Genomic DNA, 19,823 nt, shown 5'->3' on the forward strand with positions numbered 1-19,823 from the left:
AAGAAATAGAGAAAGCAATTTCATAAAAGACATAAGATTCGTCGATTCAGTAGATGCATAATTGAAGCAATTTAATTTATGGAAAATTCTGAACTAATAATAAAGGAAGACTCTTCACTACTAGTATAATTATAATTATCATGAAGATTCAAGTTATTGGCATTATACGATTATTGTTGATTCGTTCAAGAACGACTTATTAATATCCATAAAAAGTATCGCATTCTTCGAATACTAATATTAGAAGAATTTTCTTACATAAAGTCGATAAAGTTGTCTGTTAAAACTTATGGAGATTCATGAAAGGTCGTTTTCAACTTGTCTTATTTTAACATTTCCTATCTATACAGTTGCCATTTCATTACCTTTTAAAACCTTTTTCTATCGAATCACCCTTCTCACATAAAATCTTTCGAAACTAAGAAAATAACTGCCTTTTTCAGTTTACTACGGAAAAAATCTTTTAAAATCATCTATCACATTTAGAACGAACATAGACGAAAAGTAATTGGCATCATAACCGCCTATCTTACAACGTGATAACTGACAGTTCCTTATTTCCATTAGAGAGAAATACGATTAACTAAATAAAATGAGTAAAAATTTTTTAAGATATATAATAATATTCAAAATATTTTAGAAAACCCTAATATAATTGTTACTCAATACTTGATGTTATATGATTGTATACACGCGCCCGTCCGTGCGTGCATGTGCGTGGGTAGGTAGGTATGTATGTATAATAATGTGATTTGTAATGTATGAATTTCGATTTATTATTATAATATAAAATATTTAAACAGCATATACAATGACTTCAATTATACGGCAAAATAAAAATAATAAAATTAATCTATAAAGTAAAAACAAAGTTTAGATTTAATTACTAATTATACAAATTAGTATAATATTGTTTAATAAACTAACATGAAAAAAAATTAATATTACTTTTATATTTTATATTATAAATGAATTATCAACCTTTAACTTAAAGAAAGTCAAAATTAGCCGTGAACATAAACGTGAACATATCACGTTTAATTATGATTTATTAGATCAAAATTAGGATTATTGAAATTAAATTTTTTAACAATAAGAAGATGTTTAAGTTATGTATAACAATTTTTCAAATTTAATTGATGACAATACTATGTAGGCATATAATACCTATTTCATACATAAGATTAGTATGCAAACTTACTTGATTTCGAAAAATATTTAAAATGAATATATAAATTAATTTATTAATAATAAGTTGACTTTACATAAAAAAATTAAATTCATATTGAATTATATATATATATATATACTTAATTATAAAATATTTTTTATTATAATACGTAAAGTCACTCCTACAGTTCGTTATATTGTATATAAAATAATATGAATAAATATATAGACAAATATAGACAAAAATTTTCGAGTGATAGAATAGATAAATTTAGATAAAAATTTAAATTGATTTTTCTTATTAAAAATAATAATAAAGAAATGAGCCTGTATGTCTAATAGAAAAATTCTTTAAATAGAATCATATTTCTGCAAAGATAAATAGAAATATTTGCACCTCTATATTTTATTTTTACATATTTATAATAATAATTTCTAATTAATACTATATTAAATATACGAACTTTCAGATTATTATAAAACATATCTAAGAGCAGCAGTAATTTGAACATTTTTGTACTGAAATGTTTTCAATTTAATATTTTCTTATTATTTTATTATTTGTGTAATAATAAGAATGATACATTTTATATTAAAAATTTGTATATAATATGATTTGATATATTTTTATTAGATTTTTTAGATTTAGTTTATTAGATTTATTAGATTTTTATTAGAAAATTTATTTAAATTATATTTAATTATATTATATTATAAATTTTACAATTATAAAACGATTACTGTTACTCCATAAAGTCCAATGAATTATAAAAACTCATTGGAAAAATTTTATTTTTAACAGAATGATCAATCTATTTAGAAATATACATATTTGCAGTATAACTACTAAACTGATTAATAAGTCAGCACCTCGACCTTACCGTATACATTACAAAATAACTCCTTTACGAATGTATTGCCTTCTGTCTAACTTATTTCTTAAAACACTTACAATGTATCACATAACATGTAGTCATTTGATAAATCAATTTTTGTATAACTCAGTTTTACGTCACATTTAATCCCACATAAATAAGCTACACTTTTTTTATTCATTTTAAAACTGTGTTAATATTAACATTCAACTCATAACAATACAATATAGAAAACTATATAAAATTATGTGTTCAATAATAAATTATTAAATTTATTATTAAGCTTTGTAGTAACAAATGCAAGCTAACTTAAAAAAGGTATTTTTAATAATTTCACGTATATTCATAATTTAATAAACTAAAGAATCGCTATATATTATATTAAATATATTAATTTAAAACTTCATTTATTAAGTTACAATTTTCAAATTGATATAAAACTTCTAAAATTAAAGAATAAAATATTATACGTATATTTTATTTAAATACATAAGAGATTCAAATAGACAAACTATAGCTTTTTATAGTATTATATATGCGTACAAAAATGTATAATATATTTTTAATAAATATGATTTTTGTAAGATTTTATCTTAAAATTTAAAAATATTAATACTTATATAATAAATGTTTCACTAGTTATTTTTAATCTACTGTAAAAGTATATATATAAATGGAAATATTGGTTTTTGTCTCTTTGATTCTTATCGGAATTCTCCATTCTTTACAGCCAGTGTAAAATTACAGTACGTTCCATTGAAAGCTAAAAAAATCCGATGATTTCAACTTTTATTTTTCATTTTATTTAAATTGTCTTTTATGCTTAAGCTATTGAAAGAGTCATTATAGTTTTGGTGTTTAAAATAAGAGATAGGTTAAGGTCATGCACAAACATACCAAATAAAATTATGAAAGAATGAACTTTATTTTTTTTTTTTCGTGCTAACTCAGTTTTATGTAATGATAGTATGTAAACGTATTTTATATAGAAATTGAAATAACTTCGAACTTAAATTTCGTTACTAAAAGTACGTACCTTATAAACTCACTTTACATGAACTTAAATTTTGTATTTAATATAACTCAAATATTTATTGTAAAATTAAATTTTCTTAAATGACCTTTCTAAATTGTAATCTATTTTCTAAATTGTAATCTAAATTTTTATGCTTGCATTTTCTATTGCCATATTGATTGAATCTTTATATGTAATCTATTTAATTTCTTTCATACGTCAGATATAACTTTATATATAAATTTTAATTTTTCATATTCAACTGAGTTTTATCTAGTCTATTTAAATTAATAGCTTTAACACATAAAATTTGAATAGTATTTAAGATTAAAGAATATCTACGCATACTTAGAATGTCAAATTTTACATTCAACGAAGTATAGCGATTATTAATTAAGAGAGAACTATTGAAGTTTTTATAGTAATGACTTAATTCTTTAATGAAGTTTCATTTGATTTTCCTGAATTTAATTTCAACATATTTTCGTTTGTCTTGAAACAATATTGTAAATATTTTCTGTTCATAAAGATTGGTATGTATTATTTTGATTAAATATGATAAGAATTAGTAGTATAATTATCAAGCACTTTGATTATACTATATTTTCTAAAAATAAAATGTATAATACTACAAAGATTGCGACACTCATTGATGCAAATTACGATATCAGAATAAATTGAAAACATTTACAGATATAGACCGCAAAGTTTCAATGACCTAAAGCGTACTCAGTAGATAACAAAATTGCGACGAAGTAGAAATGTTCATAGCTTTGCTCATAAAAATTTAGGAACTAGTTAGCAAAGGGTCCTATATCAGATGATAGTTATAAATAAATTCATTTATAGATAATCGCTCACCCCCCTCATCATATATCCTTCCATCAGTGTATACTTCCCTCTCCTTTATATTGTGTGACATTCATAACTTATTAATGTAAATATTTATATGTTATTTCCGACTAACTATTAGCCAAACATTTTTCAAATATTCGCGAAAATAACAATATTGAATAAAAATGTATTAAATTACTGTAAGTATTCTGTCGAAAGGTACAGATCGAACCCACATTAATACTCATTCGATATAATCGTACATAAATTCTTTTATCTTAATACAACGCTTAAATGTGGGGTATAAATTTTTTCTATATATATATTCTATATATATATTTCTATATAATATATATATATATATATATATATATATATTAATATAATATATTAATCTATAACTAGCTAGAATTAATTTGCAAACACCATAATAATAATTTTTATTCTCTATCACTTCATTTTCCTTATGTAATTAAGTATAATATATAATATAATAAGTTTAATTATAAATAATTGATTACTTATAATGAAATATAATAATATTTGAATTTTATATTCAATAAAAAATTAATTGCCCCAGCCTTGCAGCAAAAATTACAGCCTTTCATTGTCATTACGCATGTTTTTCTTAATAAACTATCGATACGCCTCTGGGTATATACCATATCATAATTATAAAGCAAAAAACACGCCATGTTATTTTACATAACAGATTTGTAATAAACGTAATAAAACTAATATTAATATATTTATAAATCATATATTTATATTTAATTAATTAAGTACAAGTAATTATGTAAAACTATATTGATAAATATATTTCTTTCGTACAAATAACAAGTTTATATCTAATTTTATAAAAATGGCTTTTGAATAAAAAGATAATACTGTAATATATTGACGAATTTATAGTTTGATTGAATTCTTTTTCCATTTTTCGTTAAACTAGAGTAAATGTTTTTAGACGTGTAAATATTTATTCGCCATGTTATTTACAGAAAAATCAACTTTTTTACAATGTCTTGTAACTGAATATGATTCTGTTTTTAAGAAGTAAGCTACTTTTTCTAAATGTTAAATTAAAATTAATAGGAAAATCCTGTGTTAAGACAATGCATAAAAATATAAAATTATATATTACATTATATAAATTATACCTAAAAATATATTCAATAATGTATGGAAAGCTTTTATTTTTCCCTTGACAACTTTCTCTGCACTTAAGTTAGAGAGATAATATACATGGTATTAAAGGATAACAAATTTTCCGTATGTTACAGAACAATCAAACTGATGGAGAAGAATTACCAGAGATCGCCCTATCACTGTTGTCGCAGCTTCTAGTTGGTTCGCTTAAAACTTTTGTACCATAGCATCCAATCGATGGGCGCGTCGACGATGACCATCAAAGTAGCCAGTCGCGCTCCCATCTATAAAGTTCATGACATTTCTTTCTCTCATTCATTTCTAATCTTGTTTCCTTACTCATATATGAAATTATTTTCCTTTCTTCTGAACAATTTTCATTGTCGTCTCTATATACTTCTTTCATACTTTAAATATATAATATTTACATCATCATAAATTATATATTACTATCGATTTAGTTTTAAAAATTCTTTCAAAAAATTAAATTAAAAAACATATAAAAAATTAAAAATAATGCAATAATATTAAAATCTAATTTTAATTAAAAGTTAATTCAACTTTTGAAAAGCTTACCTACTTTACATAAATTTTATAATGATTATAAAATAAATTAATAAAAATATGAATTTGCCGAAAGCTTTATCAAATAATTTTTAACGCATTCTATAACTTATAAGAGACAAATTACAATTTATATCGAATAACAATAGTTTTATATAAATTGTGAATACGACCAGGTTTTAACTCTTTAATATATCACAATTTAATATATTAAAATTTAAATATATTACCACGTATCACTGGTCGAATTTACTTATAGCATACAAGAATACATTTTTTTATGATATTCAAAAAATAACAAAGTATATGAAATTTTATATATATGTTTAATCTTAAATAATGGAAATACCAAAATTTATAAAAATCCACAACTTTAACTCGAATTTTATAATGATAAATCTTTGTTTTAATCTTGATTGAGTAAATTCATTTGAATATTTGACATTTGTATTTCATTTATTACTATTGATTATAAATATAATTTGATTAAGTTGGAAATAAATAATATTTTTAATACATAATATATTAAAAAAAAAAAATAATTATGAAGATAAATTTAAATAAATACATACAACAACGAAATTATATTAAAATACATTTCTATCAATATTTTTTATAATACTAATATAGATAGAGTAAATACTTTATAAATATACAAGTCGTTATTTCATACATTCAATCTCTATCTTTTTGTATTTGCGATAACAAATTCATTTGTATGAAAATTGTAGATTTAATTTAATTATGTCTCATTAAATACAAATTAAATTTATTTGATGTCGCATCGAAAAATACTAAATGTATTTATAATTTGTGCATCGTCAATATATTTTTCGATAATAATTTCTCATGAAATATAAATATGTATTTATAAATTTCGTAGATTTTTAAAATACATTTTCTAATATTTAAACTTTATTTCAGGCGTTACTAAATAAAATTCTTGTAAATACTGAAACGTTGTGTAATATAAAAAAATTAAGTATTATTTAATTTATGTTTTGTTGTTGCAAATATTTCATAATAATCATAATCATACAGTTTTTTTTAAAAAAACACATTTGAATTTTTTGATAATCATCTATCTGATCAGGATTAGCGAAGATTTAGATGTTCATTATTTTCGAATACAAAATTTTGAATAACTTTTAAAAAATTTTGAATTTTATACACGAAATTTTCTTTGTCAAATATTCTAACTTTTTATTTTACAATTTAATTGAAATGAAATTTATCATTAGGTTAAGATTGATGTAATTTTCGTGTTATTCGTAATTTTGTTTTGAATTAAAACCTTTTCTGTAATATTTTCATGTTACATATTAGTTTCTTACTTATGATACGTATACATTTAATTTATTTACAAATACCGGATTTATTATGAATATATATATATATATATATATATATATATATTAATAGAAAATGTTTCTGTACATATAAAGACGATGAATTAATTCAATTAACTTTACATATAAATTAAATTTAATTAAATTAAATTAAATTAAATTTATAACTAATAATAGTACATATTTCATTATCAATGAATATACGTAGACTTGTATAATAAATGTCTAATATAAATTTATAATATAATTCATATTAAATATAAGTATGTAGTACAAAATATCATGAAAATTGTAATATTCATTATTTTCTTTTAAATTCTTTCAATTTATACAGTGGCGCAATATATTAATCTTATATCTATACATATATCGATAGATTTATATTATATTATTGAAGTTATGAAGCTGCCTGCATAAAATACATGAAAACTAATTATGAAAAGTATTTCATTAATTTAAGTAAATTAAAAATGTTAAATAATTTACTTCCAACCGCTATGAAATTCAAATAATATCTGAAATAATAAAAATTGACAACTCTTCATTACTTGTACGGTTTATTATTAAGTTCTGATTTTACTAAACTATGCAAATAATAAATATTTACATTGTATTTAGCATAATTTTGAATTTATATCTGTCTCTTTCAAAACAAAATTTTATAGTTTATTTTTTAGTTTAAATCGTAAAATATTCAGAACCTTAATTACATATATTAATACAATTACAAACAATATTTATTACTTACTATTTAAAATACTGAAATGTTTTACACCAAACCAATATCATCTATAAAATATAGAATTTACATTTATGAAATGAAACTTTACCTAATTGAAAAGGTGAATATTACTCAATAATAAGTACTAATGAAAAAATGTGTATAAGAATAAAAATCCATGATATGTAATAGCTATCAATTTAATGTTTCTGATTGCTTCTAAGTTCTTCTATTATACATTTTTAATGATAATAAATTCGATATATTCATAATTATTGTTTAAAATTTCTTTTGTAAGTAAGTAAAACTGACTATTTTGTTAAAATAATACGAAAATATCATATATATTCGTATTGAATAAAATAAGATATGTTCTCATTATCTATTATATTATAATATATAAATATATATATTTATTTAATATATCACATATGTAAAATAAAGAAAATTTACCGTTCAATATTGTAATATGAACTAAGAAATTTAGTGTAATTGTATTCTGCAAATATTCATATTGTAATTAATATCTTAAAGATAACAATTAAAACGAAAGCTATATATACATATGGACAAAATTAATTATATCGTTTGATAATAACATTTTCATAAATAATAATTAAATTAAATTTATCTGAATAAATTAATGATAAATTGAATTTCATTTTTTCAGTTTTTTTTATTATTTTTCAATAAAAAATAATGAATAAAGATTTTTTAAACTGTTTAATTTGGCTTGGAAGATAAACGCTTGATAAGGTCGAAAACTGCAGTCTTGAAAAACTATTAAATTAACGTTAGAGAAATATTGAAAAGTACGAAAATAAAAAATAAACAAGTTTACATAACAATAATATGTTCAATGTCATAATTTTAATAATTTTATAATTTCATAATTTTAATAATTTTATACTTTCATAAAGTCCACCTATTTTCAATGAAAACTATATCTGAATAAATATTTCTAATACCTACAAGAAAATTTTTCAAGTATATATGAACTTTTGCACCAATAAATAAGTAGTAATGAAACTTGAAACATTCACTACATTATGAAATCTAAGCATAGTAAAGAAATTGCTAAAATTGCTAAAACTGAATTTTTCAGTGACAGTATTATGCTACATAATTGCCTAAAAATACTACAATCATAACGAGAAAATACAAAGCATTCTTATTTAAAAAATTTAAAGAATGAAAGAGTATTCTTATATTCAATTGCACATACCAGGAATATTATTACAAATTGCTCATTCAATTTGAAACTAAATAGTCAGTTTAGGTTAACTAATTTTGAATGTTACTTAAATAATGCTTTTCATATATAGTTTTCTCAAAGTTTTGTAATTCCATATTCATTTTTTATTATTGAACCGCTTATATAATTTAAACATTTTTTTAATTACTGCTGTTTTTTCTAGATTTATTCTTATTTGATATTTCTGTTCGATATAATACCTGGACATTTTTCTTCTAGTAGTTTCCATTTGCTGTATGGAGAATAGTTTAATATTGTATTAAGAATGCAAGTAAAATTTATCGCCGTTTATTTATTTATCTTAAACATACCTATTTCAGCATTTTTCTCCAATTTATTCACCAATTTAAGATCGTAAATTATTTTTTCCTTTAGAGATTACTCAGTTTTTATACCACAGTAAATCTTTTCTGTTTTAATTTATAACCGTATTTAAATACTACATTTTTTCTGTTCTTTATTTTAAGTTTAACACTAAGATGTAATCAACAAATACCTTCACCTCCATTTATTATAAATTAAGTGATAACAGAATAATGAGCAAAGTTTAACAAAAGTAATAACTTTTTTTTATCATTCTGTAATTACATTTAATATATTTATAGCCAATTATTTACAAGTATTACAAATATTACAAGTAATATAATTAAATAACCTTACATTTACATTTCTAATTTGAAATGTTAAAAATGAAATTTTTAATTGACGAACATAAAAGTTATAGTTTCATTCAACTAATATAGCTTGATTATAATAATTTTACAGTGATTATAATGATACCAATGATTCATAATACAATTTCGTATAATATATAAGAAGATCTTAATGACAATTCCAACAAATTAACTCAAATTGTCATAAATTATGCGTAAAAGCATTTATAGGTTAACAGTGTAACGCTTATTTTAGACAAAATTTAAACAAAAATAAAAAGATAGTTTATAAAAGGATTTTTGAAAAATTTTCTAAAAATCTGAAACACTATAATTGTGTATTTTATAATATATTAATATATGCTAAAATTAAATTAATAATTAAATTCAAATAAAATATGGATCTTGTATATAGTGACTAAATAAGTGCCAGATGATGAGAGCATCATGCCAAAGAAACATAAAAAAGAAGGGAATAGAACTAACAAAATAAAAAAATAAGGACTCCGAGGACATAGGAGATTGGAGGAAATCTGATTCATTAATTTACAAATATTTCGACTGACATATATCGGAAATTTCCCATATGGGAAACTTCATTTAATCTTTAATAATAAAAAATAGCATTTTCATATTCATTCAATGCTATCCTTACAGACTTAAAAATGCTAAAATCACTCTTATCAAAGAAAATCAGAAATAAAAATTGAACATTCTCGTGTCTTGTTAGAGAAGGCAATTTCATATTACACCCATTTTTTATAAAGAATCATAGAACACGTAAACAATGCTATCCTTCAATTAAGTTAATTATAATCAACCATTCGATCACATCAGTTATGATACTAATCATTTACAGGTTTTGATTTCTTATTTTTTGTTTAAAATTCCATCTCCGATTGTGCAATAATATGTGAAGAATATACAATCAGATTGCAATATAAAACCATCGGGCTCAATTATTTATCATATTCTATGAAATTAAATATAATATAGATCATCCGTGTCTAAAATTAAGTAAAAAAATTATTTACTTTATACACATATTTTAAAAAACCCTAATAAATTTATTAACATAACTTTCCGCCGATCCTTACATACAAACAATTCTTTCAAATTTAGACGATACCTACTCATAGGATTGCAGATGACTATGAACTCATTTATTACAATATTTCATTATCATACGGGCTATAAAATCTATAGATTAATTGCTACTTTGATACTAGTTTTTGACTCATCGAGAAGATGTCTATATCTGTTTCCATAAAACCAGAAATTTTATATCTAAAACTATACCCTATTTAAGAACATTTACATTTAATATTAACGATTCATTGAGAATTTTTGTTAAAACAAATAATCTAGTCTATATAGTTCAATCTAGTTTATATATATATATTATACATTATAATAAAATGTTTTGATAAAATTATAATTTATAAACTCATATATATCTAAAAGAATACAATTTTTATATTAATTTAGTAGATCAAAATAAAATTATTCTCAAATTAGACTATATCTACCGTTCCCCAACAGGTGTTTTGCTGCTTCTTCTGATATTTCTATCAGTTGCTGGCAATGTGCTAGTAATTGTGGCAATATGTACAGACCGAGGATTACGAAGGATCGGCAATCTTTTTCTTGCCTCGCTTGCCGTTGCCGATCTTTTTGTTGGCTGTCTTGTAATGACTTTTGCTGGTGTGAATGATCTGTTAGGATACTGGGTCTTCGGCTCGTTCTTTTGTGATACATGGATAGCTTTCGACGTTATGTGCAGTACTGCATCGATACTTAATCTCTGTGCAATATCACTTGATCGCTATATACATATTAAGGATCCGCTTAGGTAAGCCCTCAATTATTAATATAAAAATTAATAATAGATAATTCAATTTAAAATCTAACGAACATACGTAATAATAAGAAAACTTTAGTAATTAGAAATGTAGAATTAAATTTTGTTAAAAGCACGATTACAGCTTCAACACTTTATGATATCAAAATATTATAAAAATAAAAATGCATTGAAATACTCTTGTAGTTGAAATAGTACTTACTCTTCAACTTAGATTACTTAAAACCAAATAGATTTCAAGAGGTTTCAAGTTTTCAATTCCTTTTAATTTTCGCTTATATTTTCGCCCATACTCGAAAAAATAAAAGTAGATTTACCCTATTTAGGAACACTAAAGAAATATTTAACTTCAAAATTACTTATACATCTTCATCCTTATTGTAACATCATTATTCTAAACTCAGCTATAGTCACAATATAGATATTTAAAAGTTTAATTTTTTTTAAAGACTTAAAAGAGACAAAAGGACATAATTGCGATTCATGGGTTCGTGAACAGTTTGGTAATACAATACAATAAAACATTTTATACAGTACGCTTTAAAAGTAAAAAAGATACGAAGAAATACGTAGAAATACATGTTCTAAAAGTGAAAGAATATCATTTACTACTTTGCAATTGGTGTTTCATTTTATTTTAAAAGTTTCTCTTAAAAGACTTGCATTTTTTATTAATGTAAATACTTTATTTTTAAATATTACATTTTTCTTAATTTTATTTTAACAAAGTCCAAATAATTTCTAGCGGTAATAAGTTCATATGTTTTAGAATCATCACTTTTCTAATATATGATTTAAATGCGATTTGTAATAAATATAAACGAAGGCATCAGGCCTGATTCTTAAAAAACTTCATATTTTAAATAAATTTTTAAGAATATTAAGATAAACCTTTTATACAATAGATACATTTTTTATTTTTTCTTACAATAGATGTTAACAATAAAATACTATTTATTTAGATATGGAAGATGGGTAACAAAAGGAACCGCTTGGACAAGCATAATGACGGTTTGGATGCTAGCCATACTTATATCTTTCCTGCCAATCAGTCTTGGATTGCATAGGCCAAACGAACCACCGGTAGTACATATTGTTGGCGAAAAGGTAAATGTTTTTTTAATTTAGCTAATTAACGAATAAGTAATATAATTTATTTTTAAATGAAATATTTAAAAATAACGGTACTATAAATTGGTGTCATAAATTGTCTCAAGGATCCGGTGAAAACGTATTAACATTTAGGGAGATCTTCAAGACTTTTAAGTTATCTTTATCTTTCTATCTTTTCTCTATTCTCTTCGAAACTTTTATGTAGGGTAAATATTTAATATATATTCTAACTGCCTATACCTACACGTATGCCCGAATACAGATATTCAAGGAATAACAGTAAAAAAACATGTACATTAAAAATTAAATCTATGCACCAATGTTGAAATAGTTACCAAGTTGAATTTACCAAGAAATATTATAATCAATAATCTATTTTTAATATAGAATTAAGCGAGCATTATAGCTGAGAATTAGTTATAAATATATATATTTACGAATAAGTAATAATATTAACAAACAAAATCAAATTTTTAATTTTTAATCTCAAATGTTGACTTTACCATACAAGTTATTTACGATAATCAATAAAATTTATCAATTTTATTATTAACTTACAACCTGTTTTTCTAGAGTATGTCAATGTAATCATATAAAATATATATTCTTTAATGAAAAAAAAATATATTTTTTCAGTGAAAATTTATATCAATATATAACGAATAGCTTGCAAAAAATTCATGTCAGAAAACGAAATAATACTTTTCACTGATTTTTACAATAATATTAAATATTCTACATAAATTGCCTAGTTAATTATTTTTTTTAATGATTAATTTAATTTTATATAGATGTATATAATTTTATATAGACATATATAGACATATATATATATATATATATATATAGATGAAAAATTCTGCTTCTTTCATTATAGTCATATCCGACTTGTGCCCTGGATCTAACGCCTACGTATGCCATAGTTTCATCTTGCATATCCTTTTATGTACCCTGTATCGTCATGATTGGCATCTACTGCAGGCTCTATTGTTACGCACAAAAACACGTTAAAAGTATCAGAGCAGTGACAAAGTTACCAGAACCCTCATCTCTGTCTAAGAGCTTTCGTTCAAAGAGTAAACGCATCAAAACACCCAAGCCACAAACGAAGACTAAGCCAACGACTCCATACCACGTATCCGATCACAAAGCAGCAATCACCGTAGGTGTTATTATGGGAGTTTTTCTCATCTGCTGGGTACCTTTTTTCTGCGTTAATATTGTTGCGGCTTTCTGCAAAACTTGCATCCCAGATTTGGCTTTTCAGGTATAATCAATTTATTCTCATTCATATTTTGTTTATCTAAATACTAGACCTGTGCATAAAAAAAATTACAGCTTTTACTTTTGTAAGAATTAAAATACTTACACTTTAAATAATTTATTTATAATATTATCCATTTCTTTTAGTCAAATTAATAGAATTTAAAAATAATAAACCTCATTTGAAATAATTGAAACAATATTTAAAAATAATAAAAAATAAAAAAGTATTTTTACTATTAATTTCGAATTTAGTTACTAATCCGGAACTACTTTCGGATCATGTTCTTTTATTAAATAATTCTTTGGTTTAAACTTACTTTCTTGAATTTCAACATATATCATAACATGTTAAATATTGATATAGGTGTAAATATAGATATCAGTAAAAATTTCTTTAAATATGTACCAAATATGTAACAAATTAAAGAATAAGATCTGAAATTAACAATACGTAAATGAAAGAAATAAGTAAAAGTATAACATTAAATGTAAGCTTTTGGATACAAAATATGGCAAAATAAAAAATAAAAATTTGTTAATTTTGATAAATTTAATAAATTTTTAAAAATTTTTTAATTTGATAAAAACCGATGCAAGAATATAGCGGATATTAATATCCAGTGAATCAAGGAAAATAAATATTATAAATTCGACAGTAAAAATAAACGTTTCCTTTAGAATTATAATAATTCATAAATATTCATTCACAATGTATTAAGATGTTAACTAGAAAATATATAAATTTATTTATGCAATAATTATGAATTATATTATTTGTAATAAAAATAAAATATTAAATAATAAATTATATATTTATTAAATTAATAATAATATATTATATTAATTAACTTATATTAACAATGTAAAAATATTTATAAAATTTTAATATCTTAATAATTTATTAGTTCAACAAATATCTTTAATTTATTAAAGATAAATAAATAAATAAAAATAATTCTCAAATCCCTGCCTATAAGTTAAAGTCTAAATATTCTAGGATGCATATATTAATAAATTTAATAAACTAAATCTATCTATTCTTTTATTTATCTTTTATACTTTTTTTTATTAAAAATTTATTTATGTTTAAGCAAAAGAAAAATAATTATATTTGTATGATTAAATGTTTTTAAATGTTTAATCATGCATAATACTTTACTTATTAGTAATTAAAATTAATTAAAGATTCAATTTTTTTAATAACGTTTAGAATTAACTAAGGCAGACCACTAGATGTTGTGTGGGAGAATGCGTGGGCAAGTGGAAGGGTTAATTCATTGATTCGATAGTTAACACATGTTTTTTTTTTATTTCCATTTATTCCGTCTACTTTCCAAATACAGGGATGATTATTATTGATGAGGTTATAGATGAACCTTTGTTACTCTTTGGCGATTGGAACGTGGCGTTGAGGTGCACTGCGGTTGGAGGTAGGAGGTTGTAAAGTTCCTGATCCTCGTGACGTAGTGCCTTTGATGGTAAATTACCCTAAGAAAAAGGAGAGGTTGTAAAGCCATCGCCACTTCTTTGAGTAGTGCCACGTGGGGAAACTGTGACTGTGTCGTGCTTTTAATTTTAAGCACAAGCGGCTTCTATTAAAGGCTAAGCTCAACACGGTATGGACCTGACAGGGTGATATGCAGGCTTCTCGCGTCGCGCGGACTAAGCCTTCCATGTGCTCGTGTTGGCTGCTGGAGATTCCGTATGACCTGGCGGATTGAGAATCGTAGACGATGCTGACGCACTCTTGTACTTACCTTTGATGCGCTCGGGCACAAGGGGCTTCTTCTAACGAGATGAGGCTCCACACGGTATGGAATTGAAGGGGCAACGCATGCTTCTCGCGTCGCGCGGACTAAGACCTCCATCGGCTCGTACTGGCTGCTGGAGATACCGTGTGATCTTGAGGAATGAGAGTCGTAGGCGATGCTGACGCTCTTTTGGACTTGCGAAGATTACTGATTAAGACTTTTTTCGGACAACATGAGTGAGTGGATGAGTGACTCATAGACTGTTGAATGAATAACTGAAAAAGACTGAGCAAACTGAGCCCTGGCTATTGTGTTTGTCCTTCTTAAATAGACCACTGACCCTGGTGTCCACTTGGGACACCTTCCTTTTGTTTGATTCCAATCAGAGCGCGGCCATTGGGCAGGATTGACCATGCACACCTCCTTTCCATCTTCCTTCCGAATTTAGGCTTGAAAATGCTAATATCGGAAAAGTGTCTTCGAGGGGTGAGCGTCTGCTATTGGTCATCTCGCCTTTCTCTTGGACTTGGCCATATGAGAGGTCTCCTGGAATTGTAGTCGATTGGCTCGTGCTAGAGCAACATTCGGCGTACTTAAGAACAATGTGCGCATTGTCTGTCATTTGCCGCTTACCCGATGCCATGGTACAGGGTTTTGGATTGCAATGAATTTTTAGAAATGTTTTTCCACTCGATAGTTTACGTACATCTGACACTCTGGAAATATTCTCGCGTAAACAGACTCGAAACATTCTTGCAAGTAAACAAGATCGTTTAACGCGACAAAAAACAATGAGTGCGAACGTGATGCAAAAATAAATAACATGACTATTCATGAATGTTTTCCAGATGTACCGAACCTTTCGAGCCTCCGACGACTGTGGGAGAGTTTTCGTCGAAGTTTTTTATGACACTCCGGCTGGATATTTAGATAAGCAAAAATTTGCAGAAGACTAACGAAATTTTAACGATGTTGTTTTGCCAGATATTTTATTGAATTAGAAAAAGTTCTGGCAATCTCGAACAAATAAATGCATGCTTTATATTAAATAGAAACTCAGATTGTTTCAGTTCATCAATGTAAAACTTTTTTTTAAATCTGTATATTGGGTTATAATTTTAGAACTGAATTTAAAATAATTTCAAATCACTTTTTATAATTAAAAGAAATATATTTATTCTCTTAGTTAATGAGGCATATAAAAATATCTTATTCATATAAGTAACCGTACAAAATATTTATTTTATCTATCCACTTATATTCTACAGTATTAAATCTATATTATTTAATTAGATATGATTTCATTGAATAATTATCAATCACGCAAAAGTAATTTTATATTAAAATTCTTAAATTAATTGTGTTCATCGATAATACTGTACATAAAATATAATATAATTTACCAACTAAATCTATTGAAATCATCTACATTATTTATATCGGAAAGATATAAAAAGTAATATAGAAATATTCCATTAAAAAAGACTAATGAATATAATTCGGATTATTTTAAAACCTAAACAATGTCGCAAAATGATTGCTAAGTAATAAGATTGATAAGTAGACTAAACTTAAATTATCAAATATTATTAGTTTTATAATCATATTTGATATTACATGACCTAAATTATTTAATTTAGAAAATAATTATTTTATATATTAAAATAATATACTGCATAAGCTACGTTAATATTTATTAACTACAAAATATTTTGGATAGAGATTCTCAAATCCCTGCCTATAAGTTAAAGTCTAAATATTCTAGGATGCATATATTAATAAATTTAATAGACTTAATTAATATATATTTCAATATTGATATACATTACATTTACATTTCACATTCTACATTTTCTGAATTTTTTTCATTTTATACGATATGAATTAATTCTTGTTGTCACTCATGAACTATTAGCATACAATAATTCTATTTATTACTATTAGTCTATTCTTTATAAATGAAACTGAAGTAAATTTCAATACATTGTTTATGTTTTTATTAAATCACTGACAAACCAAGCACTGTATCAAATTATTTGCATTCTGTATGCTTGTTATCGAAATCAAAACAATACAATTATAGATACAAATACTCGAATATTATCTACATTCTCAATTGCTATTTCCAAGTATAAATGTTGCTTCGTCTAGTTTTACTATTATTTTCAGTTTAAAAATAGTCTAACTAATTTTTATTCAGATCAATCTCTAATGGGTATTCAAAGTAATAATAAAAGTTTCAGTCTAGCTTTCAGCTTTTATATAATATTTTATATATTATTTTATATAATATTTTATATAATATTTTATATAATTTCATATATTTTATGTAATTTGATATGATATTTTATATAATTTTATATAATATTTTAAATAATTTTAGATAATATTAGATAACTTTATAAACAATTATATATAACGTATAATTTATATAATAAACACATACAGTACTATCCAAAGCTACTGATTTTATGCACTGAACGAATTATCCCTTTCAAATGTATGTAGATGCGAGTCGTATTATTATATATGTCGTTGCGATTGCGCAAACACTTCCTACGTCTTCACTGCTCAAAGTGTACTTGGCTCGTGTTTAGCATTTTAATATAATCGAGACTGATCAGTCAACCCTTAAGCCGTCGTATGATCAGATGTGAAGGGCGGAAGTAATCGCTACATCAAATAGCCTCAATGGAAATCGGCATTTGGTAACGCAGCATTTGCTGACGCCATTGTCGATGCTAAGTTTCTCAGCTTGCAGCAAGCGGTCGTCCGTGTTAGAAATATATATAATATATTTAATGATATATATAATGATCTTTTCTTATTATATATCGCAAATGCATTACGCACTTAATGCCAAAAAATTTTTCTGCATCATATGAAATATGAAATAAAAAAAATCATATGAAATAAAAAAAATGATATGAAAAAAATTATTTTCCTTAATAGAATAATAAATATATATATTAGATTCGATTAAATACATTCATAATTAATTTAATTTTTTAATTATGTCTAAAAACAACATCATAGAAATACTAAATTGTATATTCAACTGGAATTATAAAATATTAAATATCATTACATATTATACTATGTTAACATATTTATTACATAAATTATTATTTATGATCAATTCAAATCATACTTCTGTCTTATATGATAATCAAGAGTATGTGAAATTATTAATAATTATTCATTATCAACAAAAACAAATAAAAATTATCAGATATGAATATAAAAATTCATTTACACGCATTATTATTAAATGAAATAACTAATTTTATTTTACAACAGATCTTAACCTGGCTCGGATACAGTAATTCAGCCTTCAATCCGATCATCTACAGCATCTTTAATACTGAGTTTCGCGAAGCTTTCAAGCGCATTTTGACGAAAGGCGCACGGACTCGTTACAATCAACCCTCCACAAGCGAATGCGGTGAATTCCGATCAATCGTTGTTACGAAACGCAACGGTTCTATCGTTGAATGTAATATTAGCCCACGATCAAGTGCCGATAGCAGTCAAGTCGGTTCGATTGGTCAGCGACATCGAGACACAATCGTTAGCGCTATTTAAAGATAAAGATAAAGATTTAAAGATAAAGACCTATTAACATGAGAATAAGAATATAAGCTGTTTTCGTATCCTTTTTTTAAGTATCAATGGGCTTTATGAGACAATCAGCAGAGATTTTCATAAAATCAAGACATATCCTACACTGAAAGCGAAACAATTCTTATGAGTAACAATGATTTATATTTATATTAGAGTACAGTTGATAGCTACAAACTTTTTATTTTTATTTTCTATGTGTATGAGTCGTAGTATTACTGACAATATTTATTTGTGTTAATATTTATTTTTGTTAATATTGCTTTCATTTTTGTATACGTTAATTTCTAAATTAAAAATTATTAAGAAATTATAAACATTTTTGTAAAGACTGGTTTTAAATGTGATAACCATTCAATAATTCATTTATTGAAAGCAGTACCGCAAATAATCACAAAAATTGTATAAATATCAAAATAAACAGATTTAACTATTTATTTATTGTACAATAAAATAAAATAATTTAAAATACAATTACGAATGAAGAAAAGCACAATTTATAATAAAAATTAAATAATTTATATTAAATAAGATAATAAAGTTATTCTAAATTTATAATAAAAATCTATTCTTATATTTTTTAACTTTCCGAAATAAATGAAAATATAATTAAATTATTGAAATTATTA

At 24.0% G+C, this 19,823-nt stretch overlaps 1 protein-coding gene across 2 annotated transcripts in view; it reads left to right on the forward strand.

Moving 5' to 3' along the window:
- Dop1 (dopamine receptor, D1) overlaps positions 1–19,158 on the forward strand; it is a 118,311-nt gene extending 99,153 nt beyond the window's left edge. For both annotated transcript variants that reach the window (XM_011506082.1, XM_011506090.1), the window contains exons 3-7: positions 5,175–5,241; positions 11,125–11,434; positions 12,406–12,550; positions 13,434–13,823; positions 18,874–19,158. In XM_011506082.1, coding sequence (XP_011504384.1) covers positions 5,175–5,241; positions 11,125–11,434; positions 12,406–12,550; positions 13,434–13,823; positions 18,874–19,158 — 1,197 coding nt within the window. The remainder of the gene's footprint in view (positions 1–5,174; positions 5,242–11,124; positions 11,435–12,405; positions 12,551–13,433; positions 13,824–18,873) is intronic.
- Positions 19,159–19,823: the final 665 nt, after the last annotated feature.

Source organism: Ceratosolen solmsi, unplaced genomic scaffold, assembly GCF_000503995.2.
Source record: "Ceratosolen solmsi marchali unplaced genomic scaffold, CerSol_1.0 scaffold10, whole genome shotgun sequence".
NCBI classification, from domain to species: domain Eukaryota; kingdom Metazoa; phylum Arthropoda; class Insecta; order Hymenoptera; family Agaonidae; genus Ceratosolen; species Ceratosolen solmsi.